Genomic DNA, 13,629 nt, shown 5'->3' with positions numbered 1-13,629 from the left:
GTTCAGGTAAACCTCGCTCCTCTGACCTCTAAACGTGCTCTAGCGACAGGCACTAGAGGCCATGGTCTTTAGCCTCCTTGGTAGAGCAATCGACTCCCATGCGGATGGTTGCCTGTTGGATATCAGCTTGGAGCGGGTTGGGTGGTGTAGGACCAGTGGGGTTATACTGGCAACAGGAAATAACATGTTTTACATTGTAACAAACTCCTTCTAGAAATTTAATCAGATTGAATCCAAGTTTTGTCAGCCTAATCCAAAGGCATTTGTAATGTAAAAATGTAAAGATCTAGAGATTTCGCCAAAGGGTGTGTCCGTGGTGGACTGACAAAATTCAGTGTATCACCATGGAACAGAAAGTACTCATAACTAAGCCACACAATGTCTGATCTGCCTGAAAATACACAGATTGGGTGAGATGTGTCTGCTGAAGACATCTAAATACCATTGTAGAGTCACAGCTATAGCGCCACCTGCTGACAGAAGGAAGTTTGGCATAAATCTGTGATTTTCTCAGTTTCTTTTTTATCCATATATATCGGCTTAAATTATTATTGTCCACTGTCATCCTATTGCCACTGGGAGGCTGTGAGCCCAGGTGCGAGGTCCCTTTCATCGCTGCTTGCAGCTTAAATTTTTTTTATAATTTTTTTCTGAAAACAACAACAAAAATATTTTCTTTTATATTGTTTTATCTTATTTCTTGTCCAAATATCTAAAATTCAAGAAGCATTTTCTATATATTTTCTAGATTTCTAGTTAAAAATGATTTGGTTTTTGTCTATGAGTTTAATAAAATAATCTGGTTTTTGGTTTGAAATATAATTTTTTTTTATTCACCCCACTGACAGGTTATTGTGCTTGTTTTAGGAACAAAAACAAAACGACTTTTGCTTGTGTTTTACTTGTTTTTTTTTGGGAAAACAAAAACAAAAAAAATATTTTTTTATGGCTTGTCTTGTTTCTTGTATATATATATAATCTTAAATCAGGATCTAGACATTTATTAGATTTCTAGTAAAAACTTTTTTTTTTTAGTTTTGTAAATGGGTTTAATAGAATAGTCAGTCTGATAATAATTGATAATAAATAATTGTTTTTGGTTTGAATTAAGATTATCATAACTTATTGTCAGATTTTATTTATATTTTTTTGCTTGTTTTAAGAACAAACAAAAAAAATGTTTTTTTTTTTTTTTTTAGTTCAAATATTTTTAAAAAATCTTAAATCAAAAGGCGTTTTCTAGATTTCTGGTGAAAAAATGGTTTGGTTTTGTAAAAGGGTTTAACAAAATAATCGTTTTGATAATAATTGAAAAGAAATAATTGTTTTCGATTTGAAATAAGATTATTTTACTGACCCTCTTGGCAGATAATTTTGCTTGTTGTAAGAACAAAAACAAAACAACGTTCTTATTTTTCTTACTAGGAGTTTTTGTCTTGTTTCTAGTCAAGATATCTAAAAATTCTTAAAGCAAGAACCCTTTTCTTGAAAAAAAAAAAAAATCTTTTTAAAGGGCACCTATGATGAAAATAATTTTTTGTAAGCTGTTTGGACAGATCTGAGTGTAGGTATAGTGTGTCCACAGTCATATTGGAGTGATTTAAGACGAAAAGTTTTTTTATATATATATTTCCTGACGTTAAAATATTATCCAAATCCCTCCCATTTTGAGGCTGTAGGAGTGCGGTTTCCCCACCCACCAAATTGATGGACAGCCGTGTATTAGCATGTCTCTGTAGTAACTGGTATAATTATATCAACAAGACAGGATGTGGGCAAAGCAACTGGGATTAAAAGATCTGTTCAGCTCTCTGTGATCATCAATCCTCATGATCAAGAATGCGTTTCACAAGTTTGATACGTTTTTAAAACAGTGCATGTTTGTAATGAATTACAGTGATTTTACCATCTTTACTTAATCACCACAGCCGCATGTCAGTACAATTCTAAAAGACGCTTCAATCCCAGTTTGTACACGTTAAATCAAATTTGTTTTGTACATTAACATAACAGATATCCATACAGCAGTGGATATTAACGTGTATTCTGTCACATTTGCTGTGCAAAAACAGTGTAAAGTTAAACGTGCACTGTGTGTATGTATGTGCCTGAACTTTGTAACGACATTGTGTATGACTCATCATTGCAGAAAGGCTTGAATCAACTCCACAACAAATACATCAAATAATCATTGGGAAAGTTCTTACTGTAGTATTTCTCACAAACATTACATAAGATCTGCTTCTTTCATGTCTGTCACTGTGCTGTTTATCTGATGCAGCTGGAGATTGATGCACACTTTGACAGGCACGGTAAGAACGGGGGCGGGGAGAACTAGCTCATTTGCATTTAAAGGCACAGGCAACAAAACCAGCTACATTGTGTACAGAGCAGAAGATTCCAACGTTCTGAAAGGTATAATAAATAATCTGATGAAGGTTTTGAGCTGAAACTTTACACACACATTCTGGAGATACAAAAGACTCATCTTACATCTTGCAAAAGAGGTAAAATCGGTGCCATTTAAAGCAAACAAAATAATTTAAAAACAAGTTTACTTGCATACCACACTGACAGATCATTTAGCTTGTTTTATAGAAAAATGTACTTAACATTGACCCCCCTCCCCCCTTTTACATTTAAAAAATGTCTGTCAAGGAAATGCTACTTGCTTTATGAATCGTTACATATATATATATACTGGAAACAGGACAAATCTAATGAAAATCTAATTAAATAATAATTGTTTTGAAGTGCAAATGTTTCAATTTAAAAAATAGTTTCATTCAAGTAAAAAAATACATCCTACATCCCTCAATCCACCGAAAACCATCATATTCTCATCAATTTGCATGTTACATCAGCAAGAAACCCTTTTTACACTGCAGACCCAGACCATACTGTAACACAATTCTCATTCACTGCAGGGAATTCTGCAGCTCTCCTTCCTGCAAAGCCAGCAAGTTCTCATGCATTGACAGTACGTATCGCAGTCTATTCTCCTGCAGGAGTGTGTATAAAGCTCTCTATGGGCCAGGAGCGGCAGGAGATTACATCACAGCCTCTCTCCGCGGTTTGTCTGATCAGTTTTGCATCAGCTGCCGTCTCTATCACAGCTCTCCTTTGTTTACCTGCTGCTGCTGCATTAAATAATTGGAAGAGCTCCAGTGCTTCCTCTCATGGCGGAGCTCCCGGTGGAATATTTGCCCTACATATGTTTGTGCAATACAGACACACACATACACCTTGTTTCAGTCTCTTTGTCCTTCTGGTATACTGTACTTGGCTCTGGTTTGGTCTGTATTGTATGTTTTTAATGCACTGCCATTTGAGTCAAGGCACTAGGTTTGGTTTTTGAGCTGTTTTACTCTATTATCTACACTCAGAACATAGTTTTGCTGTTTGTTGAAACTATTAATTTAAAATGAACCGAATCGATAAAATTCTTGAGGGCTTTTTTGGACAACTTAATTTATGTTCAATTCAATTGAATTTGAGACAAACAGGCAGACATGTAGGTAGACAGACAGACAGGTAGATAGATAGATAGATAGATAGACCTACGGACGGACGGACGGACGGACAGACAGACAGACAGACAGACAGACAGACAGATAGATAGATAGATAGGCGGACGGATGAACAGGTAGATATATAGATAGACAGATAGATAAGACAGATAGATAGATAGATAGATAGATAGATAGATAGATAGATAGATAGATAGATAGATAGATAGATAGATAGATAGATAGATAGATAGATAGATAGATAGATAGATAGATAGATAGATAGATAGATAGGCGGACGGATGAACAGGTAGATAGATAGATAGATAGATAGATAGATAGATAGATAGATAGATAGATAGATAGATAGACAGACAGATAGATAGATAGATAGATAGATAGATAGATAGATAGATAGATAGATAGATAGATAGATAGATAGATAGATAGATAGATAGATAGATAGATAGATAGATAGATAGATAGATAGATAGATAGATAGGCGGACGGATGAACAGGTAGATAGATAGATAGATAGATAGATAGATAGATAGATAGATAGATAGATAGATAGACAGATAGATAGATAGATAGATAGATAGATAGATAGATAGATAGATAGATAGATAGATAGATAGATAGATAGATAGATAGATAGATAGATAGATAGATAGATAGATAGATAGGCGGATGGATAGATAGGCGGATGGATGGACAGACAGACAGACAGACAGATAGATAGACAGATAGATAGATAGATAGATAGATAGATAGATAGATAGATAGATAGATAGATAGATAGATAGATAGATAGATAGATAGATAGATAGATAGATAGATAGATAGATAGATAGATAGATAGATAGATAGATAGATAGATAGATAGATAGATAGATAGGCGGACGGATGAACAGGTAGATATGTAGATAGACAGATAGATAGACAGATAGATAGATAGATAGATAGATAGATAGATAGATAGATAGATAGATAGATAGATAGATAGATAGATAGATAGATAGATAGATAGATAGATAGATAGATAGATAGATAGATAGGCGGACGGATGAACAGGTAGATATATAGATAGACAGATAGATAGATAGATAGATAGATAGATAGATAGATAGATAGATAGATAGATAGATAGATAGATAGATAGATAGATAGATAGATAGATAGACAGACAGACAGACAGACAGACGGACGGACGGACGGACGGACGGATGGACAGACAGATAATTTCAGAAGTGTAAACAGATCCATCAGATGTTTAAATGTAATTTTGACTGTCATCAATCTTTTCGACTTGTCAGTGTTTTTGAACTCTTCATCTGAGCAACAGAATCATGGTCATTCTGGTTATGGGCTGACAGCACTGTCGCTTCCTAACATCCACAATTTGCAGTAAAATCTGCAGTCTCCTCCTCATCGACTCGTAATAAGCGTTAAATAAAAACTGCAGAAAGAGCCGCAGGGTGACAGACCATCATCTCCTCTCTCCACACTGCTGATCTCACACTGAGACGCCGCCTGCCCTTCACTCGCCTCTCGTCTTAATTAAATCCTGACAATATGGCGCTTTTCACTCACAGCTTCGCCTCCTAGAAAACAGTGACAGTCCAGATCATGTGCCAGTAGCTGGACACTGTGGCCCACACATGCCTGGACAGCAGGAGATCCTGTTCCAATAGCATGAGCTCTCGCTTTACTATTTTTATCCCAATCTTGAGGCCTCGATTTTCAGTGAATTGAAACTGAATTGAACCTGGCATTGCGCACTAATGCAAACTCTCTGTGCTCCTCAACTAATGGCTTTGCATAAAAGATTCTGCTACAAGCATAAGTGTTAATGTAAGCCGCCTGAAATAGTTCATGTAAACTGATAATTATTTATAGATATTGTATGTTAATTAGAGCTGGGAGTCTATTCCAAAATGAATCAGTTGTTCAATTCTGACTCTGAGGTGTCTCACATAGAAACCTGATATACGGCATTATATGCAAATTACATACAAGTTCAAATTAGTATTTCACTTATATTAAAAATATACAAATAGCATATAAGATAACAACATATGAGGACAAGGGCCATTTATTTTTTTCAACCATTGAAATTACAAATATGTTATGATTAGCCATTAAACTAGCAAAACATAAAATAGTTATGTTTCCTCGTGAGATCAGGCTGGGTGGACAAGAAATATATCACATTTGAACTTTTTTTTTTTTTAAATATGTGTTAAAATTTACTTTCGTGTCGGCACCAATAGCCTAGTGGTTTAGTGTGCCACATATAGCACCATGGTGCTCACAATGACCTGAGTTTGATTCCCAGGTTGAGATCCTTTTCACATAAAAGTGAAAAAACCCTAAAAAATAATTATATATATATATATATATATATATATATATATATATATATATATATATATATATATATATATATATTAATTTTTCATCATTTGATCGGTAAACATAGTAAGCATCTTTTATAATATACACTCACCAGCCACTTTATTAGGTACACCTTACTAGCACCGGGTTGGACCCCCCTTTGCCTTCAGAACTGCCTTAATCCTTCGTGGCATGGATTCAACAAGATACTGGAAATATTCCTCAGAGATTTTGCTCCATATTGACATGATAGCATTAGGCAGTTGCTGCAGATTTGTTGGCTACACACCCATGATGTGAATCTTCTGTTCCATCACATTCCAAATGTGCTCTAATGGATTGAGTTCTGGTGACTGTGGAGGCCATTGAGTACAGTGAACTCATTGTCATGTTCAAGAAACCAGTCTGAGATGATTCGAGCTTTATGACATGGAGCATTATCCTGCTGGAAGTAGCCATCAGAAGATGGGTACACTGTGGTCATAAAGGGATGGACATGGTCAGCAACAATGCTCATGCTGGGGCGTTGACAAGAAGCTCAATTGGTACTAATGGGCCCAAAGTGTGCCAAGAAAATATCCCCCACACCATTACACCACCACCACCAACCTAAACCGTTGATACAAGGCAGGATGGATCCATGCTTTCATGTTGTTGATGCCAAATTCTGACCCTACCATCCGAATGTTGCAGCAGAAATCGAGACTCATCAGACCAGGCAGCGTTTTTCCAATCTTCTATTGTCCAATTTTGGTGAGCCTGTCCAAATTGTAGCCTCAGTTTGATGTTCTTAGCTGACTGGAGTGGCACCCGGTGTGGTCTTCTGCTGCTGTAGCCCATCTGCCTCAAGGTTGGATGTGTTTTGTGTTCAGAGATGCTCTTCTGCAGACCTCAGTTGTAACGAGTGATTATTTGAGTTACTGTTGCCTTTTTTTCAGCTCGACCAGTCAACATCAACTCTGACATCAACAAGGCATTTGCGCCCACAGAACTGCCTCACTGGATATTTTCTTTTTTTCAGACCATTCTCTGTAAACCCTAGAGATGGTTGTGCTTGAAAATCTCAGTAAATCAGCAGTTTCTGAAATACTCAGACCAGCCCGTCTGGAACCAACAACTATGCCATGTTGAAAGTCACTTAAATCCCCTTTCTTCCCCATCCTGACGAGTTGCTGCCATGTGATTGGCTGATTAGAAATTTGCCTTAACAAGCAGTTGGACAGGTGTACCTAATAAAGTGGCCGGTAAGTGATACCCCCACATCATTAAATGCATCTTCATTAGAGATGGATAAGGAGGGTAAGATATTTTAAGGAAAAGTGATGACACTGATAATACCGATACTAAATCATTTCTAGTAAATGTCAGTCATGAGAATAGTTCGTTGTGATGGTGATTTTAAGATATCTCATGTTAAATACTGTATATATTTCACATACAAGGTACACTCACAATGCATGAGTAAAAAAGCTGAAGTATTAATCAAAAATACACTTAGAAGGATCAAATCTCTTCTACGACATGAAGATAACATAATAATCCAATCTCCAAATGAGCCACACACAGTTCCTCGTTATCTTTATGAGATAATGAAGTGCCACTCTGTGCACAACTCTCTGCAGTTTTTTCCAGAAAGTGCCGCTGATTTCCAAAGGCTCCAACAGAGCGGAGCACATACAGTTGAAGTCAAAATGATTAGCCCTCCTGTGAATTTAATTTTCAAATATTTCACAAATAATGTTTAACAGAGCAAGGAAATTTTCACAGTATTTCCTCTAATATTTTTTCTTCTGGAGAAAGTCTTATTGGTTTTATTTTGGCTAGAATAAAAGCAGTTTTTATTTTTAAAAAAATCATTTTAGGGTTTAAATTATTAGCCTTCTTAAGCAATATATATTATCGGATTGCCTACAGAACAAACCATAATTAAACAATAACTTGCCTAAATACCTGCCTAATTAACCTAGTTAAGCCTTTAAATGTCACTTTAAGCTGTATAGAAGTGTCTTGAAAAAAATCTAGTCAAATATTATTTTCTGCCATCACGGCAAAGATAAAATAAATCAGTTATTAGAGATGAGATATTATAACTATTATGATTAAAATGTGCTGAAAGACACATTTCCATTAAACAGAAAAAAATAAACATAGGGCTAATAATTCAGGAGGGCTATTCATTCTGACATCAACTGTATACGGGCTCCTTCTCTATATAAAGACCCTCTTTCATTCAGCCCCATTCAATGCCCGAGCAAAACAGGCCTTGACAGTATGTGCGGCACTGCAAGCTGCTCTCTTTCTTCCCTGTTGACTTTTATTTTTTTCTTCTTCCCAGGTACAAAGTGTTCAGTCAATTGCTGGCCCTCGGGGTGTTTATTTTTAGACTCAATAGATCCAGGTATTTGTATGAACTAGTATGCAGCAGTGTTCCCACACATGAAGGTCAAAAGGGATATCTTTAGCTCAAATTCAATTCGCACTTGCTTTCCTACATGTCACATTTTTAAGGAAGGTACCAATAAGTTCCAGACTAAAACACATCGGAAGCAATTGAGTCGAGTTCTATGGGCAAAAACATTCATTCATTTTCCTTCAGCTTAGTCTCTTATTTATCAGGGGTCACCACAGTGGAATAAACCGACAACCATTCCGGCATACGTTTTACACAGCAAATGCCCTTTCAGCCACAACCCAGTACTGGGAAACACCCATACACACTCATTCAAACGCACTCATACACTATGGACAACTTTGTTTACACAATTTACCTTTAGACCATGTGTTTGGACTGTGGGGGAAACCGGACAATGTGGAAGAAGACGGGCAGGACAATTTGTGCTTTTGAAAACCCTATTGGTTGGGTTTTGTGAAGGAGGAGGGTCGGTCAGTCGATAGGTCAGTAGACAGCGGCCTCTAGTGGATTTTTACGAAAACAGCAGGTGCAAATGCCACTCAAGAGAAATTTCAGATCTTAAAAAGCGTACACAGCCGCCACACCTTTTTGGCACTCTACAGAAATGTATATAGGGGTACATTTCAGAAATTTAAGACGTTTGGGATATTTGGACTACAAACAAGATTAAACCTCTTAGAGAGAAATTATTTTTTTGCAATGTAAGATATTTCTCTAGTTAATCATTTGAGACTGTAATCACAGCTTTCCCTTCACCGATAAGCCCTCCAAGATAAAACCAGCATGAGTTCCTAAAGGTACAATCTGATCTGTTGCACATACAGCAAAAAGTGTCAAGAAGACACTGGCAGAAAGTGCCTTTTCAGCCAGCCCATCTGAGACTAAAGTACATCTCCACAAAGGTCAGTGCAACATTATAAATATTAGAGCGTCAGTGAGGGGAACGCTGCTCCGTCATCTCCATCTGAGGACACAAATCACACGGTCTGTGCACTGGACATCAACCATCAGCACAGATGAAGTCCAAGAAAGGTCTGACGGGACTAGAGAAGAGTCTGATCTTCCTGTTTGTGGCCCTGGCTGCAGTCTGTGTTGGACTAGTTGTGGTCTTTGTCCTTGAAAGGAACAACTCAAGTACAAAAGGTGAGTTTCTGCTACTTCAGAGCTGTATTTCTTAATCCACTACTGTGTTTAAGAATATTTGAAGTATCAGTACTTTATCAGAATATTATTGTTTTAGGGAACCTTTACTGTATTGTACAAGTTGCGAGTATTTAATTTGTGAATTAGACTAGACTGACTAGATCTGTGAATGAGTTAACAACTAAATGATTCAAATGATCCGTTCATAGTGCACCTGCAGTAAATGATTCACTAAGTCAAATGATTCATTCAGAGTGAGTCTGCAGTAAATGATTGACTGATTCAAATGATCCGTTCAGCGTGAAACTTCAGTTAAAATTCAAAGAATAAATGATTTCAAACTGAGTCTCCAGTAAATTATTTACTGATTCAAATCATCCATTCAGAGTCAATCTCTAGTAAATTATTCATTGATTCAAATGATCCATTCAGAATTCAGTGAATCTCCAGTTAAAATCTCATAAATTCAAATTAATTTAGATTGTGTCTGCAGTGAATAATTCACTAATTCAAATGATGCATTCAGAGTGAATCTCTGGTTAAAAACTCACCAATTTAAATAATTTTGAGTGATACTCCAGCAAATGAGTTACTGATTTAAATAATCCATTCGGAGTGAATCTCCAGTTAAAACTCACTGATTCAAATGATTCATTAAGAGTGAATCTCCATTAAAAATCTTACTATTTCAAATGATTTAGAGGAAGTCTCCAGTTAAAACCTCACTGATTCAAATGATTTAGAGGAAGTCTCCAGTTAAAGCCTCACTGATTCAAATGATTTAGAGAAAGTCTCCAGTTAAAACCTCGCTGGTTCAAATGATTTCAGAGGGAATCTTCAGTTATAATCTAGTTTAATTCAAATGATTCATTAAGAGTGAATCTCCATTAAAAACCTTACTGGTTTAAATGATTTCAGAGTGAACCTCCAGTTACAACCTTGCTGGTTCAAATAATTTCAGAGTGAATCTCCAGTTAAAACCTCACTGATTCAAATGATTTCAGAGTGAATCTCCAGTTAAAACCTCACTGATTCAAATGATTTCAGAGTGAATTTCCAGTTAAAACCTCACTGATTCAAATGATTTCAGAGTGAATCTCCAGTTAAAACCTCACTGATTCAAGTTATTTCAGAGTGAATGTTCAAGTAAAACCTCGCTGGTTCAAATGATTTTAGAGTGAACCTCCAGTTACAACCTCGCTAATTAAAATGATTCATTAAGAGTGAATCTCCATTTAAAACTCATTGATTCAAATGATCTGTTCAGAGTGACTCACCATTAAAAACTCACTGATTTAATTGATTTCAGAGCGAGTCTCCAGTGATTCACTGATTTAAATGATCTGTTCATAACTACTGAAACTCACATGTCAAGAAAACCTGGGGAATTTGATCTCTCAGAGTTTATGACAAACGACTAAACATTTGGTTGAATCAGACCAACGGGAACAACGTGATTGTGAAACCTGTGCAATGCAATTCAGCATCCTCCTCTCCAGAAAGCACTATATAAATGTAAATTAGGAAGTAAAACTGTGCAACACTCTCGAAAATAGCTCCAGTAATCACTTTCTACTTCCAGGATATCGGCACAATAATGCAAACAATTCACAGGAGTAAAATAACACCTCAAGCATTTCTCCAAGTAAGCAAAAGCAGATGAACAGGGTAAAAAAACAAATCAACACAATTGTTGAGGTTTCTCTGGGCACATCTTAATTACTTTATATTCAAATCCACTTAAATTTGTAAAAACGATGAAGTTAACTTAATGGATTTGTGTTGGGACAACATGAAGGTATTGTGGACTGTGATTTGCTTCAGTATATGTCATGATACAGCTACTAATATATACACTAACATGATCAGTCCGCAGGCTAAACCTGCATTATGTTCGGCGAGGCTGAATCCATGAACACAGCTTCACCTGAGGGAAAATAATCAATCGGTTTACACAGGCCATGTCAAAGTGTATCGCTGCTGCTGTGTCTGTCCACAGATGAGCAGACGGAGGGGGGATGCAAGGGTCTGCAGGAGCTCACCGCCTCCTCCGGGGAGTTTTCCAGTGGGAATCACCCCAACAGCTACAACAATGGCATGAGCTGCGCCTGGCACATCACAGTGGAAGCCAATAAGGTAGCGGGTGACACTCAGCTCAGCTCATTAGCTGCTAGCTGCTCATTAGCACACTGTGAGAATGACCTACTGTACACTGCTTTCTGGCCCTTCATTTGAGGATCTAAAAACAGAGTCTTCAAAACAACGTCATATTTTGGTTTAAAATGTTGCTGTTGACAAAGATCACCAGGGAATGTGCTCAGAGCTTTGGCTAACATTCTGGAAACGTTCAGTAAACATTCTAATAGTGACCGTAATAGAATCCTTGTTCCATGATGTCATTGTTTTTCCAGTGGAAAGTCTTTAGCTAAGGATTTAGTTGAATGGAGTGTTATTTTGGTAAATATTGTGGGTTTTCTATTCTTTTATTTCTTGGCATTACTCTGTATAAGTATTCATTTTGATAACATTCTCCAAATGCTATTTACACTCAAGTAAACTTCGACTCAAAATCTAAATAAAATAAAGCATCCATTAAAAAAAACCCTAAAACATTTATAGTAGAACTAAAAAAAAGTCTAAATTATGAAAAGTAATAATAGAACATTTTAAAAAGTATAGAGATATAGAATTACTCTGAAAGAATTTTTATTTTTGCTAAATTAATAAAATAAATTATATGCACACACACACACACACACACACACACACACACACACAGACAGACGCACGCACGCGCACACACACACACACACACACACACACACACACACACACACACACACACACACACACACACACACACACACACACACACACAGTTGAATAGCCCCTCTTTGATTTTTTTTTCTTTTTTAAATATTTCCCAAATGATGTTTAAGAGCAAGGAAATTTTCACAGTATGTCTGATAATATTTTTTCCTCTGGAGAAAGTCTTATTTGTTTTATTTCGGCTAGAATAAAAGCAGTTTTTAATTTTTTTAACGCCATTATAGGGACAAAATTATTAGCCCTTTTAAGCTATATATTTTCTCGATAGTCTACAGAACAAACCATCATTATACAATAACTTGACTAATTACCCTAACTTGCCAAGTTAATTTTGAGAACTTTTTGGCTTAATAAAATTACGATAAAAAAGGCAAATAAATACATAAATAAATGTTAAAAAATGAAAAATAATAATTGAACGATATAAAAAATCCATATATTATTCATTTTATTTTCCTAAAATAACAGTAAATATTTAAATAATATACATTTTTAAATTGCAATTTATATAAGGCTTAATGTTAACCAACCCATCATACAACACATTTTAATCAACTGAATAACCAGGAAATGTAAATATAAATTTTATCTTACAGCACATTTATTTGACATAATTTTTCAAAACACTATATATACAGTTGAAGTCTGAATTATTAGCCACCCGTTTATTTTCCCCCCCAATTTCTGTTTAATGGAGAGATGATTTATTCAGCACATTTCTAATCATAATAGTTTTAATAACTCCTTTCTAATAACTGATTTATTTTATCTTTGCCATGATGACAGTAAATAATATTTGACTAGACATTTTTCAAGACACTTCTATACAGCTTAAAGTGATATATAAAAGCTGAACTAGGTTAATGAGGTTAACTAAGGCAAGTTATTGTATAACGATGGTTTGTTCTGTAGACTATTGAAAAAATAAATAGCTTAAAGGGGCTAATAATATTGACCTTAAAATGTTTTTTCAAAAATTAAAAACTGCTTTTATTCTAGCCGAAATAAAAGAAAAAGATTTTCTCCAGAAGAAAAAATATTATCAGACATACTGTGAAAATTTCCTTGCTCTGTTAAACATCGTTTGGGAAATATTTAAAAAAGAAAAAAACTTCAAAGGGGGGCTAACAATTCTGACTTCAACTGTATATTCCTTTAAATGCTCTAATAGGTTGTAAATAAAGATTATTCAAGTACTGTATAGTCTGTAAGAAAACACTCCACTGTAAAAAATATGTTAATGAGCAGTTTCAGTATGTTGTGATTCACAAGTGATTTCTGTTTATTTACGGTTATGAATTGCATTGGAGGACTCTGTCCACTTTTAAAGTTGAAACT

The 13,629-nt window shown here is 35.6% G+C and overlaps 2 protein-coding genes across 8 annotated transcripts in view; one reads left to right on the top strand and one right to left on the bottom strand.

Moving 5' to 3' along the window:
* Positions 1-13,629, bottom strand: part of otx2a (orthodenticle homeobox 2a) — a 238,850-nt gene that overhangs the window by 84,554 nt on the left and 140,667 nt on the right. The window lies entirely within an intron of this gene.
* Positions 9,282-13,629, top strand: part of zgc:154142 — a 43,246-nt gene continuing 38,898 nt past the window's right edge. The window contains exons 1-2 of the mRNA NM_001099240.1: positions 9,282-9,462; positions 11,462-11,598. Coding sequence (NP_001092710.1) covers positions 9,336-9,462; positions 11,462-11,598 — 264 coding nt within the window. The 5' untranslated portion in view covers positions 9,282-9,335. The remainder of the gene's footprint in view (positions 9,463-11,461; positions 11,599-13,629) is intronic.

Source organism: Danio rerio, chromosome 1, assembly GCF_052040795.2.
Source record: "Danio rerio strain M-AB ecotype USA chromosome 1, GRCz13ab, whole genome shotgun sequence".
Lineage (NCBI taxonomy): Eukaryota > Metazoa > Chordata > Actinopteri > Cypriniformes > Danionidae > Danio > Danio rerio.
This window is presented reverse-complemented; position numbering and strand designations above follow the sequence as displayed.